Genomic DNA, 18,607 nt, shown 5'->3' on the forward strand with positions numbered 1-18,607 from the left:
CTGTCCTACAATCTCAAGATGCTTTGCCTTCATGCTGAGGATATTAAATTCTAATACAGAATTTAATCCCACGGCAGGGCACACTGTCTTAAAAGGTGAAAAATTAGCTGCAGTTTTGTCAGTACCCTCGGCCACCTGCAGAAGCTAAACACCTCCTAGTTTCAACAAGCAGAGAACAATAGTCTGTATGTGTGTTTCATTAGACCGAGAGGTACTTGGTTATGCCAGTAAGTTTATGGACAATAAATAGCACCATTAAAAGAACATAAAACATGTTTTTAAAGTGATCGTGTTGCTGGTAATTAAAGAGTGTATCATGTCCATTTCTGTTGGTAAGAAGTTAAGAGGCAATTAAAACCCGTCCTGACTCATCTTGAACTAGAAACCTAAGTGAAAACGAGGTGTCCACCTCTGCAGACTGGCCATCCATCTCATGGAAAGCGCAGGAGGAAAAGGGACGAGTGAAATACTCATCTCACAGGCTGAGGTAAGCACAGGCTTGGAGGGGCAGTCCTCTTTATTTATGCACCCCACATCCCCCCATTCCCTCCCCTTCTCCACCAGCCTCGGACCAGTGAGGAAAGGCTCGACTGTGCTTCTTCATAGACGCTGGGAAGTACTGTGGATTGAATGCTTGTGTCCTCCCAAAATTTGTATGTTGAAGCCCTAACCCCTTGATGTCATGGAGCTTTGGGAAGTAATTAGGTTTAGATGGGGTCAGGAGGGTAGGGCCCCCGTGATGGGATTAGTGCCCTGGCAAAAGGAGACACCAAAGAGCTCTCTTTCAAGTACATGCTCGCTCTCTGTCAACATACAGATAGAGATACACATATATATACATCTCCATGCACACACAGAGAAGAGGACAGGGGACTTCTCTGGCGGTCCAGTGGTTAACGCTTCATGCTTCCAGTGCAGGGGATGTGGGTTTGATCCTTGGTGGAGAAATAAGATCCCACATGTCATGCAGCACAGCAAGAAGATTAAAAAAGAAGAAGAGGCAGCCAGGTGAGGACCCAGCAAGAAGGCAGCCATCTACAAATCAGGAAGAGAATCCTCACCAGCACTCAACACTGCTGATGCTCTAACCCTGAACTCCCATCCTCCAGAACTGGGGATTTGTGTTTTCCAAGGCTCAAACCCCTCAGTCAACGGTATTTTGTTAAGGCAGCCCAAGCTAAGATAAAAAATAATGATTGTTTTTGGAATAAGAAACAGTTCATGTAGGAAGCATCTGAATTAGATTGAGAAACGTCTAGCTCCAGGCACTATCTAAAATAAAAAGAAGGGGGGCTTGGGGGGGGTGGGTGACATAAAGATTTTGAAGGGAAAAGATATACAAAAGAATATACAGATAAGGATCTAAGGATTTTTCTTAAACCTCAGAAGTTTCATCTCTTTAGTTTCTGCAAAAACATGTCAGATTCTATCTGCTTTCTAAACCTCCAAAAACACAAAAGCAGGTGATGCGGGGGGAGGGAGGTGAGAGGGGGGTTCAGGATGGGGGTATACATGTATGCTGCTGCTGCTGCTAAGTCGCTTCAGTCGTGTCCGACTCTGTGTGACCCCATGGACTGCAGCCTATCAGGCTCCTCCAACCATGGGATTTTCCGGGCAACAGTACTGGAGTGGGGTGCTATTGCCTTCTTCCATATACATGCATACCTGTGGCCTATGCACGTTGATGTATGGCATAAACCATCACAATATTGTAAAGTAATTATATTCCAATTGAAATAAATTTAAAAATTAAAAGCAGGTGGGGCCTCTCAATGACCCCTGGACCTCAAGAGCCTACTTAAATTTCTTAGAAAATCAAATACAACCTTAATACTCTAATCACAGATTGAATATTTAGAAAACACCAATCACCTGAGTAACAGCAGCAAAGCAAACATGGCGAGACTCCCATTTTACAGATGTGAAAACTGAGGTTCCAAGTAGAGGAACTCACCCAGACGCTCTGCGGCCAGTGACAAAGTGGAAGGAGAGGCCTACTTGGACCCTGACTCCAAGCCCAGGTTCCTTCCCCTCTGTCAGGTTTCTCAAACTCTAGTCACATGGAGACCTTTTTAAAGGAAGAAATTCCCATCCTGAACACCACAGACCTCATATCCTGGAGCTGTCCCAGGAGTTAAAGAGATCGCATATCTACTTGCTCAGAAGCTCCACTAACACTTCAGGGTAAAGTGAACAGCACAGTCTAGGGGTATCTCCACCAGGCTCTCCCCTCCAAATTGGCTTCCAAACTCCCATCAATGATTTGGTTCCTGGAAGGTGGACTTGGCTAATTCCTTCCTTCTGTCTTCTAGACACATTTGAATTTGTATTCAGTCAACTCACTTGACACATAGTTACTGAGCACCTACTATGTGCTAGACAGGGTGTCAGGGGGCACAGCAGAGACTGGGCCATGCACTTTGAGTTCAGCATCCAAGTTCTGGATGAAGTGAGGGCATGAGAAAGCAGTCTTCCAAAAGAGGAGACACACACAGAAAAGTTGGGGACCCCAGAGGAGGCCGCATGCCAGAAAATGAGCATATGAGGGGAGGCATCAGGGATGCGGGGCTGGAAAAAGAGCTCCAGATCTGTCAAATCATGCTCTGCCTTCCATTCAGCACTGAAGAAAGGGCACCTCTGGATTCCCCATCCTGCCCTGATAACACCTGAATCACCAAGGACGCAGGAAGCCACTGCCCTCCCGTGATCACTGGCATTTCACCATCTTCCGTTCCCTCATCTGGTCTTTGCTAAAGCTGGACTCTCCTACCCCTCAGCACCTGCACCCCTGATGGCGGGTGGAGTGGGGTGGCCACACCCTCTCTCTAATCGCCCATCCACCATCCCGTGTTCTCGGATTCCATCCAGAAATGGGATGCAGGCTTCTCGCTGGCAGACAGCATAACAGCCAGCACCTTCTCCAGTGTTTCAAGACCTACTTGCCAGGTACTACTACCGCGTGTCCAACTCTGCGTGACCCCTAGACGGCAGCCCACCAGGCTCCCCCGTCCCTGGGATTCTCCAGGCAAGAACACTGGAGTGGGTTGCCATTTCCTTCTCCAACGCATGAAAGTGAAAAGTGAAAGGCAAGTTGCTCAGTCGTGTCCAACTCTTCGCGACCCCATGGACTGCAGCCTACCAGACTCCTCCATCCATGGGATTTTCCAGGCAAGAGTACTGGAGTGGGGTGCCATCGCCTTCTCCGCAACAGGTACTATCTACCACCTACTTCTATACCTCTACCTGTACTGAAGAGTTGAGAAATACTGTGTCCTTTAAGAAACAGAAAGTATCAGGAAAAGAAAGGAGTTGTCAGCTCAGCAAAGAGGATAGGGTGACCTGGCGCAGCCTCACTCTCAAAGTCCAGGCAGCCCTCCAGGCCTGCCGTTCCTGAATATTCCACCCTTGGCAGAAGGACCCCCGAGGATGGCAGAGACTGCGGATAGAGAAGCCTGAGAATACGGAACCTGTGGATGGGAAGATGGCGGACGCAGAACATCAAACCTGCAAATGCAGAAGGTCGACTGTACTGTGTTATTTTATACCAGGGACTTGAGCATCACTGGATTCTGGCATCTGTGGGGATCCTGGAACCAATCCCCTGTGGATACCAAGGGATGACGCTCTACCCAAAGTGCCCCTTATCTGCCCTCCTTGCCCACCCTTCCATCTCAACTTCTTACCACCTGTCAGTAATGAACACTTTCATTTACTTAAGTGTGTTTGGGAATAAGACAGTCTAGTGCTTTCTGTGCCAGTCTGAAAGCTGACTCCCACCTAGACTTCGGTCAAGGAAAGAGCACTGCCATCGTAGTTTAACAAGTCACATCGGGTCCTGAAACTAATTTATAGAAACCCAAAGGACTAGATTCTATTCCCAGGTGTTGGTCTGCTGAATCAGGTAGAAGTCAGAGTTCATCTTCTAACTATTGCATCTGAAGAACTCAAAATCATACTTGGGGTGACCTTTCACCTTTTAATTTCTTCTTTCCATCCACAGCCTTTCCTGTTGACAATTTACATGTTGAAAATATAAGTTCTTGATGAGGAATACCTTTCCCAAAGGCTTTAACTCTTCAGTGAAATGAACAATTCATGGTCAGAAAATTACTATGAGTAAATACAGTCTATTCTTGTCTTATAAAAACATCAAATTATCTTAGAGAGAGAGGTCTCTTCCTTTATTCAAGTATTTCCCTAGTTTCTAGAGGGACACTTTCCATTCTGGCCATTGAGTATGAGCAGAGGAGAGGGGCGTTACACAGAGTTTAAGAGCTATTAGTCATCCTTTGCTTTGCTATAAATTTATACTGGCAATTATATATTGCTCTTAAAATTTTACAGCAATTAGATACTGAACTAAGATTTACACACCCAACTTTCTACACGAAATAAATTTCTCCTGTTAGGTCATGAATCCCAAGGCAAACCTTGGGAGCTAAGGCCTCTCCTCACAAAACCGACAGGCCTTTCATTTGTAATCATATCCCCAGACTACTCAGGATATAAGTGGATTTCTTGCCTGCTTCTCATAACATTGACAAGAACAATACTAATAAAATACCACGTTACAGGTTTATACGCCTGTCAAATCCAACACAAATGCAAACACATGACATGGAGAACCAAGACACTTTTCAATTAAAGCTCTTGACTGATGGAAAAGGGAAATATGACTCCTCTGCTTCACTCCTCAAGACGAACTCTGGCAACTAAGATGGGAGGGGAAAGGCTCTGGCAATTTTAATGAAGGAAAGAGCCAACTCTTGGCTTGCAGTAAACCTGTGAAATTGACCAGAATGAAAATCAGCAAATTTGGGAAGATGTATTCCTTCCTTGGCATCTTTAATTCCATGAGAATCCAACATTTTTGTTCTACAGCTATCTATCAAAAAAGGTTGATAAGCCCAGTAGGAGGCAGCAGGGGAAATTGTGTGGAAGAAGAAGGGGACCTGGGAATCTGAATTCCAGCACATTCCTCCAAAAAACTGTGCAATCTTAGACAGGTAGCTTAAACTCAGTCTCAATTTTTCTCTGCCATAAGAGGAAATATTCACCCGAAACATGTAGCACTTTTTTGGAATCAAAATAAACAACCTAACAGATGTAAAATCACCTGGCAGGTAGAAAACATTCAAGAATGGTTATTTTTGTAAACTCTGAGGTTTGGGTATGTCAATTGGGTATGTCAGGAAGCATGATGTCATCTTCTACCCAATTAAATCTGTGGAAAGGCATTCGTCAAGGTACTTGAAGCTATTTGAAAATCTATGATGCACCAGTGGAAAAAAGCATGATGGTTTTCTTTTTTGCTATTTCCAGGTCAGGACAGATAATGTAACGATAAGCATTTTATTTGAATCTGCATTTTACTTGAATCTACAGATGAATGAATGGGTGGGTAGATGAATCTATGGATAGAAGGTTGGATGGGGGAATGAATGGATGGATGGATGAGCGGGTGAGTGGGTAGATGGATGGATGAATGAATGGACAGATGGATGGATGGCTGTGGGTAGAAGGGCAAATATTTCAGAACCTACTTGCAAGACTATCAAATTCCTAAAGAAAAGCAGAGAATATTGTCAAGTCCCCATGCACTGGGTCTTTTATTTCCAAACCAGTGATTCCAAAGGAACCAGATCAGCTTTTCCACAGCCTCCTGCTCTGCTTTCTCATTTCAGAACACTATTCATTGAGGTCTTGGGTTCCATTCACAACAGAGAGTGTTTCAAGTTAAAACACTTCCTGCACACAAGTACAAATGGGAAAGACACCACAGAGCTAACACATGTTCCAGAGAGACACCCAGGAAAATAATCACATCTCTTCCGACAACATTTGAGAACGGCTGAAGCTCCCGCCCCTTACCTGAAGGTGGGTCCATTCTGTATTTATTCTCTTGACACCAACCAACTGGTCGAAGTCTGTAATCCAAGTAAAACAACCACTGGTCATAGGATTCAGTGTCCTCCAATCCCACATAGCGAAGGCGTAATCTTCCTCCAGCATTCTCAAGCACACTAACTATCCAGTACTGAAAAGGGTTCTGAGAGTCCTGCAGCTCTATTAAGGAATCAACTGTAATGAGGTCTATAGGGCCTTTCCCTCGCAGAGGCTGTTTAAACAGAAGCAAAACTCCTTATTTTAAACTTTATTTTCAGGTTCTCATGGAAACAGATGACAGCAGAAGATATTTTTTTTTTTTCCACACCATCATCCAAGCTATTGGCAAACAGTCTGGTGTTTCCCCTCCACCCCCACCCTCCCCTCCCACCCTCCACCCCTCCCACCCCACATCCATCTTTCCCAACTCAGTATCCAGCAACAAAACCACAAGCAAATACAAAATAACAGTGTGTGCTAAGTTCTCACCAAACAAATCACCCTTCCCAGACACAACTCCATTTGTGAGGGTGCTTTGAAGAAGCATTCCACCAAATTTGCCTCAAATTGGAAAACAAGTGGGAACAAAACGTCTACTTTTCCAAGCGATGGATCCATCTGATATGGGGCCATCAATTTCTACCTTGACTCAGCAGACGTCTGTCTTACGATGGCCCTGCTCTCATAATCAACACCCTCTCATACCATAAAGTGTTAATACGTGTGGAGGACATTCTTGATGAATGCCTAATACACACTAATAATCAGCTGAATTAGACTACTGGTAACTTGTACACTTCACCCCACCGTTGGTTTGGAGAATGTATATAATGTCTGCCCCTTCCAAGCAACCTTCTTAGCACATGTTTGCATATGAAAAGGGTGTTTGTTCAGCCAGCCCTGTAGGCAAATATGCTTAAAAAATTAACAAAGTAAGACAATCTGTCCTTTTGAAAGGGTGAGCAACCATTACTTTGATTTGTCAACCAAACAATTCAATTAGTAGCCACCAAGATACAAAACTACATTAGGCAAAATCATCACAAAACAAAGACAACCCTGTATGAGTCTGTGGTGTTCCAAAATTTCAGTATCATTTATGAAAGGCAGGAAATTTATGGTTAATGTTAAGAGAATAATGAGACTGTCAAACTCTGTGTCATATTCTTGGTCATTCATTGTGTTTTCCCCTTCTCAGGGGCATTCTTCAAAAACAGATTTGGTAACTCAATAATGATTTATGACAGTGAAGTCCTCTTATATACTGTTCTGGTACATAAATATTAAAATATATCAGAATAAAATTATTTTCAAGTAACCCATTTTTTCTTCAGTACCTTAAAACGACCTTAACCACATTTAAATATGGTTAGTCATTTCTCCTCTTGTTTTACAAGAGGGACTAATTCAAATATGATTTAACACGTGTGTTTAAAAACTGGGGCGATGCATAAATAAAACAGCTAATCATTTATCAACACACTTTGAGGCTACACCCCAGCATATGAATGCTTAGTTGTCACTTCAACAAAATAGTTATTCTACAGGATTTTATATGCATTCACAAACATAAGATGGACTGTTAAAGGTACAGGATAGTAGGTAACCATCCTACCATGTTATTCACAAAAGCAAATTTTCCACTTATGGACTGGACCACACGTAGAGACACTTGGGTCCCATTAGAATCAGTCCTCTAAGTGATTCGGGCAAAGACACGATGTTACTTTGCACACTGATGTCCGTGTGGACTCATGCACCCATAGAAGGATATATGCAAAGGTGCTCTTAGCTGTGAGCTCGTGTTAACTGTGCAGCTTCAGATGACAGAGAATAGCTGGATAACAATACATACACCTTCTAGAAGGCTGGCAGGGGCCGTCCGGGAACCAGTCAAATCCCGAATGAGAAATTCTGTCCAGTCTGTATACTTCTCTTTGATAGCTGGTGAGACAAAGGAGAAAAAACACACACACTTCAACAAAGCAATGGAGCACCCCAGCACCTCTGCGTATATATGAGTTCTTTCATGACGTTTCTTCATTTTAGATGCCGTACTTAAAGGAAGAACTAAAATGGCAACAAGGGACCTGCCGGCAGTGGGTAATGGTCTCATGGAACACGTGCCTAGGTTTCGCTGGGCATCAGAAAGGTCAGAGAACATGAGACCCTGCAGTCTGATGTCTGTTTAGAGACTTCTGTAAACAACCAAGGAGATATTTCAAAGCACAGAATCTAGGAGGCTCCAAGAAGAAAGAGGGAATGGAAGAATCGGAGAAAGTTTTCCAGGTGGAAAATAAAGCCAGGCTCTGAATTACAAAAACATATTACTCACGCAGAGAGGAGAAAGGAGGGATTTTCAGGCTGAGAGGAACGGCATCTGCTAATGAGAGCAATGAAGGGAGGGAGGAGATGGAGAAAGAACGTCCCTCAGCAGCACACGGTCTGGCTGGAGCACAGAACGTAATGCTAAGTGGCAGGAACAAAGCTACAGACAGCCCAAAAAGTCAGCACCCATGTTTAATGAACAGGAAATGTCTATGTGAAATCTAAATTTAAAAAATTATATAAATTAACTTATTTACAAAACGGGAAGACGCTCACCAATTTCCAAAACTGAGTTACCGAAGGGGAAACGTGGCAGGGGGTATAAATTAAGACTTTGAGATGAAACATATACACACTACTATCAATATATATAAACCAACAAGGACCTACTATATAGCACAGGGAACTCTACTCAATATTCTGTAATAACATATAAGAGAAAAGGATCTGAAAAAGAATGGATATGTGTATACATATAACTGAGTAACTTTGCTGTACATCTGAAACTAACACGCCATTGTAAATCAACTATTTTGTTGTTTAGTGACTAAGTCATGTCCAACTCTTTATGACCTCATGGACTGAAGCATGCCAGGCTTCTTCCCTACCCTTCGCAATCTCCCAGAGTTTCTCAAATTCATGTCCACTGAGTCGGTGACACCATCCAACCATCTCATACTCTGCTGCCCCTTTCTCCTTCTGCCTTCAATCTTCCCCAACATCAGGGTCTTTTCCATTGAGTCAGTTCTTATCAGGTAACCAAAGTATTGGAGCTTCAGCTTCAGCATCAACTACATGCCAATAGAAAAGTTTTTAAACCAGGAAACCTCTGCATAAAATCAATCTGAAAGCAGCATAAAGGCTTGAAGGGAAACAAAGGAAGCCAATGGCAGAGAAGTCAAGGTAGAGGCTGCTGTTCTTAGTGCAAATGTGACAGGGCCCCAAAGAGCACAAAAAGCACTGCATTTAAGACACCTTTCTAAAAAGATGGGCTTCCGGGGTAGCTCAGGTGGTCAAGAATCTGCCTGCAATGCAGGAGACCCAGATTTGATCCCTGGGTCAGGAAGATCCCCTGCAGGACAGCATGGCAACCCACTCCAGTATTCTTGCCTGGAGAATCCCATGGACAGAGAAGCCTGGCAGGCTACAGTCCATGGGGTTGCAGAGTTGGACGTGGCTGAGCAACTTCCACTCCACACTAGGTTCTTTCAAAGCAAGATGCAACTATTTAGCTGAAACCTAAAGGAACAGAGTTATTACCAAAGGAAACCAGGCCATATGAGTGGTGGCAAAGTTCATGGTGTAGGGAAGACCTGGGCTCTGAGCTGGGCTCTGCCATCACTGGCTACATGACTTCAATCCATCCAATTTCTCTTGTATTCTTTCCTCTGATGCTACAACATGTTGCCTGTGTGATGCTATAAGGATTAAAGGAGATACACCTGCTGGTAAAATATAACCGTATCTGGCACATTTATGCAATTAACAGCCTCTCTAGTTCTGTTACAAATGTATATTAAATTATTACACATTCTTATCCAATATTTATTACTGCTGCTGCTAAGTCACTTCAGTCGTGTCCGACTCTGTGCGACCCCATGGACAGCAGCCCACCAGGCTCCCCCGTCCCTGGGATTCTCCAGGCAAGAACACTGGAGTGGGTTGCCATTTCCTTCTCCAATGCATGAAAGTGAAAAGTGAAAGGGAAGTCGCGCAGTCATCTCCGACTCTTCATGCCCCCATGAGCTACAGCCTACCAGGCTCCTCCGTCCATGGGATTTTCCAGATGAGAGTACTGGAGTGGGGTGCCATCGCCTTCTCTGATATTTATTACTGAGTCCCACAAACTCCAGATTGAAACTTTCAACATGCTTTGGCATGGTCCCACCTGCTAATGCAATATCACATGGGACATGAGGATTCAACAAATGAATTTTGGGGACTTCCCTGATGGTCCAGTGGTTAAGCCTTCTCTTCCAATGCAGGGGTATGTGGGTTTGACACCTGGTCAGGGAACTAAGATACCACATGCCATGGGATGTGGCCAAAAAAAAAAACTGCAAAAAAGAATGATACGTGTTTTTAAAAAATGCATTTGGGGGGCAACACAAACATTCAGCCCATAGGAAGGGCTGATTTAGAAATGCCATTTCCTTTTCAAGGCAATCTTCCCAATTCTGGGATCGAATCCATGTCTACCGCATTAGCAGGCAGGTTAATTACCACTAGTGCCACCTGGGAAGCCCCTTGAGCACAAAGCTTATTTTATTAAAGAAATGAGGCAGTGGAGAATCCTGAATTATAAATGGAAGCACCTACATGTACTATTAAAAATAAAAGACCATAGAGGTCTTGCTCTTGGATATTTTTTTTTTTTCATTTTAGAGAGCTATTTTATTTTTTTATACCTTTATTTTTTATTTTATTTTATTTATTTTTTATTTTTTTATTTTTTTAATTTTTTAAACTTTACAAAATTGTATTCGTTTTTAAAGGAAAGAAATCTGTATTAATATTTCACAGAGGGTCCAAATTAAATTGTTCCTACAATCAAAAGAACAGATCATAAAATGATTCAACAGGGTTAATAAGCTCCTTCTATGTGCGTGGACCACATTACATACTACTAGGGTTCAAACGTATAGAGAACAGTATTTCTGTCTAAAAACAGCTTAGATGAAGATACAGCTTGTAAAGAGTGTCATAAAAGTCACACACACACATATTCCTTAGAACTTAAAAATATACAGAATGGAGGAAAAGTTTGTATTCAAACTTTTAGAACTCTTTCCACTGCAATAAATATACTTGAATAATTACAAATAAAACACCCAAGAGGGTAACTTCTGGGTGGTAGGGGAGTGGAGGTTCCACTAGAGAAATTGCCAAACTGAGCTGTCTTCTGAGGTGGCTGCACACTGCACGCGGCTTTGAGATGGAGATGCTCCCCACGCCATTCCCAACCTCCCACACCCCTGGGGCCACCCCGCCCCGCTCCCCTTGTCTCTCTGCGCTGCTCTTCTCTTCCCCTTTCTCTTCCAAAGGGCTGCGTTATGGCTCTGCGCCTCCTCCTCCTTCTTCATAGAAACACTTTCCCCGTCTGTCCCCAAACGACCCCTCTTCATCTCGCATCCTCCCCCATCTTCCCTACCTTCCACGATACACAACTGTCCTCTCCTGGGATCCCCCATCCTCTCCCTTCCTAGACCTAGTATAACTTATAATTACATATTCATACTCGTTTGTCCAATGACAGTCCCCATCTGATGCCTCCACGAGCCTGGGAACCATCACATCTCTGCATTATCCCTGTATCCCCTGTAGTAACTGCATGCTGCTGCTGCTGCCGCTAAGTCACTTCAGTCGTGTCCGACTCTGTGCGACCCCATGGACTTCAGCCTACCAGGCTTCTCCGTCCATAGGATTCTCCAGGCAAGAACACTGGAGTGGGTTGCCATTTCCTTCTCCAAACAACCGCATAGCAGGTGTTTAATAAAATGTCACCGGAGGGAAGGACTGACCGATTAACAGTTTTATAAACTGAGTCTTCTTTCTTTTTCTTTGAGCCACACTGCACAGCATATCGGAGAAGGCAATGGCAACCCACTCCAGTACTGTTGCCTGGAAAATCCCATGGACAGAGGAGCATGGTGGGCTGCCGTCCATGGGGTTGCACAGAGTCGGACACGACTGAAGCGACTTAGCAGCAGCTCAGCATATCAGATCTTAGTTCCCTGACCAGGGATCAAACACCACGCCTTCCCTATGTTGGAAGCACAGAGTCTTAATCACTGGACTACCAGGTAAGTCCAAATTGTGTCTGTTTTTTAACTAATCTTGGGATGCAAAAGAACTCGTTGAATTCAGATAAGGAACCCCTGCTACCATGGATGTTACACAGACCTTTCAATAAAAAATATGATTTAGCACCGCAGTACACATTATCGTTGTTGCTGTTCAGTCATTAAGTCATGTCCGACATTCACAAAAGAACTGACACTGCATTTTGCTTCTTCTTGTGTTTGCCTGGCTTATAATTGCTTACACATGATGTAAATTATCAAATAAGATTTTAGTTTCAGCACACATCACCCAGAAAGCGGCTAAGTGTTAGTTGCTCAGTCGTGTCCAACTCTTTTCAACTCCATAGACTGTAGGCCACCAAGCTCCTCTGTCCGTGGAATTCTCTAGGCAAGAACACTAGAGTGGGTTGCCATTCCCTTCTCCAGGGGATCTTCCCAACCCAGGGCTCAAACCCAGGTCTCCTGCATAGTAAGCAGATTCTTTACCATCTGAGCCACCAGGGAAGCCCAGAAAGCCAGAGGTCATTCATTTAATTGAGTGGGCATTAAACACCTTATGAGAGAGTACAGAAATTTAATATTTCTTGAGTTCTCCTTTTGGGTGAGTACATGCTACTATGCCATTAGGCAACACTGACACCATTCATTTTAGACAAGGGCATCACCCAGAGATTAAAGAAACTCAAGATACTGTATATTCATAGCTTAATCCCCAAGGGACCAGCTGCTTTCTCTGAAGTGCCCTAGGACCTCTGAGCCCTAGAAACAGCCATAATTTACACAACAAAAGCCATAAAGATAAGACCTATTTATAACATTCTCAAGGTATAACTCATATTACTCTGCATCATATCTTTAAGAGCCTAGAAGATAAACAGCCTCTAAAACTATTAGAAGAAATTTAAAACCTTATCATTGTTCACTAGAGATTTTTATCCAATAAAATATGGAATTTCACTCAATATTGTACATTTTCTTCTTCTCTAGCTGTCATATCCCATTTATAGACATTTCTGCTCTCGCTTTAAACGTTTTCTTGCTTTTAAAGAACACCCTTCCAAAGAGACAGGGATTTTTTTTTCTCTCTACTAGGAAAAATTTCCTGCAGCTCTTTTATTGGCTATCACTGCAGAGAAAGTGTCAAGACTGAACTGATATATCCACAAGGGTCCAGGCCTCTAAGTTGAATGGAATAAGACACTTTGTTTATTAGGTTTTACTCTCATATTCTCTTTCTCTCCCTCACACCACTTGTTTCTTTCTATACTTTCTTAGCTAAACAGTTTCTAAATTTCTCAGGGCTCCCCATTGAGAGTACATTTTAAAAAGAAATAAGCTTGTAAAAAACTTAAATTCACCTGCCCCTCATATGTATCTGAGCACATGATTCAGTCTAACTTTCAACAGCTGTCACATTGCTGTGTGTAATGGTTAATTTTATGTGTCCACCTGGCTGGACCATGGTACCCAGATATTCGGTCCAACACTATCCTGTCTCCAAGAGGATATCTTTGGGGAAGATTTACATTTAAATTGGTGGATTTTTGAGTCAAATGGATTCCCTGGTGGCTCGGATGGTGAAGAATCCACCTGCAATGCAGGATACCTGGGTTCAATCCCTGGGTCAGGAAGATCCCCTGGAGAAGGGAATGACAACCTACTACAGTATTCTTGCCTGGAGAATCCCATGGACAGAGGAGCCCGGTGGGCTACAGTCCATGGGATCGCAAAGGAGTTGGACACGACTGAGCGACTAAACTTTCACTTTTGCTACTTTCTGAGTAAAGCAGATTGCCCTCCTTAATGTGGTGGGCCCTCATCTGATCACTTGAAGGCTCCCCTGAGCAAGTAGGAATTATGAAGAAATCAAAGGAGAACTAAATAAACACACCAATATTCTTGCTCGTGGATAGGAAGACTCAATTTTATCAAGATGTCAGTTTGCCCAATCTGACAGATTCAATGCAATCCACATCAAAACCTCAGCACATTATTTTGTGGATACTGAAAAACTGACTCTAAAGTTTACACAGAGAGAGGCAAAAACCCGAACAACCAATACAATACTGAAGGAGAGCAAAGTGGGAGGGTCTTGTGAATGGCAAGTGAGATCACCCACAGGAAGTTCTTGGCAGAGGCTGCTGCTGCTGCTAAGTCTCTTCAGTCGTGTCCGACTCTGTGCGATCCCATAGACGGCAGCCCACCAGGCTCCCCCATCCCTGGGATTCTCCAGGCAAGAACACTGGAGTGGGTTGCCATTTCCTTCTCCAATGTAGGAAAGTGAGAAGTGAAAGTGAAGTTGCTCAGTCGTGTCTGACTCTTAGCGACCCCATAGACAGCAGCCCACCAGGCTCCCCCATCCCTGGGATTCTCCAGGCAAGAACACTGGAGTGGGTTGCCATTTCCTTCTCCAATGCATGAAAGTGAAAAGTGAAAGTGAAGTCGCTCAGTCGTGTCCGACTCTTAGCAACCTCATGGACTGCAGCCTACCAGGCTCCTCCGTCTATGGGATTTTCCAGGCAAGAGTACTGGAGTAGCCATTGCCTTCTCCATGGCAGAGGCTAAGTGTTACTAAATAACAGAAATGGGGGAGAAAGTGGGTAGGGGAGTTGAAGTGGGAGGAGGGGAAGGGACAGGGTCCTATGGACCAAGAGGAGTGGTGGTAACATCACCACACCCCATCTGATGCACTGTGATGAGGAAATAATCCAATTTTCAAAATGAATCATTTTCATTTGGAAGCTACCTTTTTAGATTTCAAAACTGAAACTAAACCATCATCAAAGATCACATAATTGCTTACTGCAGACACAGAAAACGGAATCAAATTTTAAATCAGTTATAATTATTTGAGCGTCTTCTTGTGTGCTTGATGGGGCTTCCCAGGTGACTTGAGTGGTAAAGAACCTGCCAGCCAATGCGTGAGATGTAAGAGATGCAGGTTTGATCGCTGGGATGCGAAGATCCCCAGGAGTGCATGGAACCCACTCCAGTCTTCTTGCCTGGAAAATCCCAGGACAGAGGAGCCTGTCCTCATGGAGGGCTATGGTCAATTTAGTCACAAAGAGCTGGATATGACTGAACTGAAGTGACTTAGCATGCATGCCCAGTGCTTGATGACTACAAGAATCAACTAAGGAGAGCGTGACACTCCAGTGGACAGATATAGGAGGGCGGTGTTTGCAACAAGTTTCTCCACATGCTGCACCCCACCCCCCACACACAGCTGTAATCTCCTCTCTGGGCTGTACACACTGGTATTCCCAATACAGAAAATGCTCCCTTTGGCCGGGCAGCTGAATCCATCCTAAATGAGGTTAACAGGGAGGTCTGTGTTTGGTCACACACCCTATATCCAGAGGCCTCACTCACAATAATCCATGATTTGTCTTCAACCACAAGGAAGTGCATGAGTTTTGCTTCATAAAATAATAATGGGACTTCCCTGGTGGTCCAGTGGCTAAGACTCCATGCTCCCAATGCAGGGGGCCCAGGTTCAATCCCTGGTCAGAACACTAGATTCCACATGTCGAAACTCAGAGTTCACACGCAGCAACTAAAGATCCCATGTGCTGCAACTAACACCAGGACACAGCCAAATAAGTATTTTTAAAAAGAAAAGAATAGAATTAGGACTCCAGGCAACCTGGAGAGACCCAGCCTCTCAGTGACATCCACCAGCCATTCTAATCAGGAGGTTTTATAGGAGCCAGACAATTAACATGCTCTGTGCTTTGAGCTTCTCCTCAGAGCCTTGCTCCAAAGCCAGACCACCATGTCTGCATTCACCTTTTTGGAGTAGCCCTGAAAGCCCTGCCAGAGATGCAAACCCACCTGCCACGTATGACTCTGGTCCAGCTAGTGCTGGCTTCTCCATCTCTTGGGTTGCCATATTTGTTTGGACTGCTGGGACTGTCACTCGAACAAAAGCCCGGCAGCCAGGTCAGGTCTCTCCTCCCAGACCCGGTCATCACTAAAGTCTCAGACTGACTGTTTATTATATCTCCAAAGCAAAGATTCTTAATATACAGTGTGTGACTGCCTTCATGGCATTCATGAAACTGAGTACAGTGAAACTGTCAGTGAATTTCACCAAACTGAAAGCTCATAAAATTGAATACAAAATTATGCATGCGTGTGTACCTGTGCCCATGTGTTGAAGGCCTCTTCCAAGAACTTTCATTGAGTTCATCAGATTCTCAAAGGGCTATGTGACCCCAGCAAGACTAAGAACAATTACAGGCTTCAAAATCAAACGTTTGGTTACCAAAGAGGAAATGGGGGAGGATAAATTAGGAGTTTGGGATTAACACACGCACTGTACTTACCATATATAAAAATGATAAGCAACGAACTCTACTCAGGGACTTTACTCAACATTCTGTAACGACTTATGTGGGAAGAGAATCTAAAAATAACTGAATCAACTGCTGTACACCTGAAACTAACACAACATTGTAAATCAACTATGCTCCAATATACAGTAAAAATTAAATGGAAAAAAAGAACAGAGACAATACTATGTTAAAATGCGGCTGCGATGTAAGTCACTAGACTGAGTTCCTTGCGGCTCTTTCTTATCATCTTTGTTGATCCTGCTGCCCAGCACAAAGAACCCCATATAGCTGTCCAAAGTGAAGCAGCTTTTATCACCTTTCTCCAACTCAACAGGTTTAAGACACTACCGTTCTGATTACAGACACCTAGTGAGTGTTCCTTAGGCACCAAGTACTTTCTCATATAGCAACTCAGTGCTTCCAAAACTCCAATGAACTAGTTATTTTCATCCACATTCCACACACACAAAAAGAGATTCAAATAGACTAAGCAGACCTGTATCACAGTTGGTGGCAAATATATTCAAAGAGTGCATTTATAACAGACAGATTTCCATTAACTCACATAATATGCATAAAAGTTCCATTTTTAGAACAGTAACTCCTCCAAACACATATATAATTAAGGAAATAAAACAAATGTGAAACCCACATTATTTCAGAAATTAAGAACATGAAACACTACTCAAAAAACCTTTAGATACTGATCAGACTTCTCAAAACTACTTTTTGTATTCTTTAAAAGATTTGTATCACTAGGTAAACACATTTTAAATAAATAATTGGAAAACTGCCAGCAATGACACCTCATGAAATATTATTTCCCTTAGAATGGAATTTTTTAAGAGTAATACTTCGTGAAAAGTCTTAACTGAGTACTGCTTTCTTAAGAGAGTCAAATTTGATGACATGCTAATTATAATCATTAAAAAAGGTATCATCTTTAAATACATCTCACTGAAGTGTGTTTCTACCTAGGATGAGCAAAACACAAGAAAAGAGATGCGATGAATGCAATGTAAGTATTCAATGTGAGATCTGACATATTTATGATATGCAATGAAATTCCCCTTATTAAAGTCAAGTTCAAGAAGATTCAGAACATGTTCTTCAAGAGAAGAGTGTGATTCATACATAATGAGTCAGGTCCAACTGTGAGTGCCAAGGGCTTGCAGGCATTCTACAAGTAATGGACAAACTCAGTGACCTGAGAGTCATGCCTGAATATAAAACATGGCCCCAGAGCTGCTTAAACTCTCTAAACCTGCCATGTGTGAGAAGACGAATAAAATAGAAACTCTCTTCTACCAAAGCGCCCTATAAAAACACTGAGATTCTCTCTCTCAAGTACTAGAAAACAGAAGTGTTAGTCTCTCAGTCGCATCGGACTCTTTGTGACCCCACGGACTGCAGCCCGCCAGGCTCCTCCGTCCATGGGATTTTTCCAGGCCAAGAATACTGGAGTGGGTTGCTATTTCCTTCTCCAAGAAAACAGAATTTGCTGGCAAAATGGAAAACACATTCCTGAAAATAGATTTATTATCTAGCTATTGTAGTTTAAGTCCTTTCTATCCCTACAGTCTACGAGGACATTATTCAGTTCAGTTTAGTTCAGTGGCTCAGTCGTGTCTGACTCTTTGTGACCCCGTGAATCGCAGCACGCCAGGCCTCCCTGTCCATCACCAACTCCCAGAGTTTACCCAGACTCATATCCATTGAGTCGGTGATGCCATCCAACCATCTCATCCTCTGTTGTCCCCTTCGCCTCCTACCCTCAATCTTTCCCAGCATCAGGGTCTTTTCAAATGTGTCAGTTTTTCGTATCAGATGGCCAAAATATTGGAGTTTCAGCTTCAACATCAGTCCTTCCAATGAACATCTAGGACTGATCTCCTTTAGGATAGACTGGTTGGATCTCCTGCAGTCCAAGGGACTCTCAAGAGTCTTCTCCAGAACTGCAGTTCAAAAGCATAAATTCTTCAGTGCTCAGCTTTTTTATAGTCCAACTCTCACATCCATACATGACCACTGGAAAAACCATAGCTTTGACTAGACAGAAAATGTCTCTGCTTTTTAATATGCTGTCTAGGTGGGTCATAACTTTCCTTCCAAGGAGTAAGCATCTTTTAATTTCATGGCTGCAATCACCATCTGCAGTGATTTTGGAGCCCAGAAAAATAAAGTCAGCCACTGTTTCCCCTGTTTCCCCACCTATTTGCCATGAAGTGATGGGACCGGATGCCATGATCTTAG

At 43.3% G+C, this 18,607-nt stretch overlaps 1 protein-coding gene across 7 annotated transcripts in view; it reads right to left on the bottom strand.

Annotated features, from left to right (window-relative positions):
• SFMBT2 (Scm like with four mbt domains 2) overlaps window positions 1-18,607 on the bottom strand; it is a 178,145-nt gene that overhangs the window by 94,068 nt on the left and 65,470 nt on the right. For 5 of the 7 annotated variants that reach the window (XM_086334810.1, XM_086334807.1, XM_086334811.1 and 2 more), the window contains exons 5-6: window positions 7,742-7,830; window positions 5,872-6,118 (exon numbers count right to left, since the gene is read on the bottom strand). The exons of 1 other annotated variant lie outside the window; for it this stretch is intronic. In XM_086334810.1, the coding sequence (XP_086190936.1) occupies window positions 5,872-6,118; window positions 7,742-7,830 (336 nt within the window). Of the gene's footprint in view, window positions 1-5,871; window positions 6,119-7,741; window positions 7,834-18,607 lie in introns of those variants that run through there. One more of the 7 variants, XM_086334813.1, reaches the window with a different exon arrangement.

The sequence above is a fragment of the Bos grunniens genome, chromosome 13 (assembly GCF_055505025.1).
Source record: "Bos grunniens cultivar Pamir isolate PY7600 chromosome 13, Bosgru_T2T1.0, whole genome shotgun sequence".
NCBI lineage: Eukaryota > Metazoa > Chordata > Mammalia > Artiodactyla > Bovidae > Bos > Bos grunniens.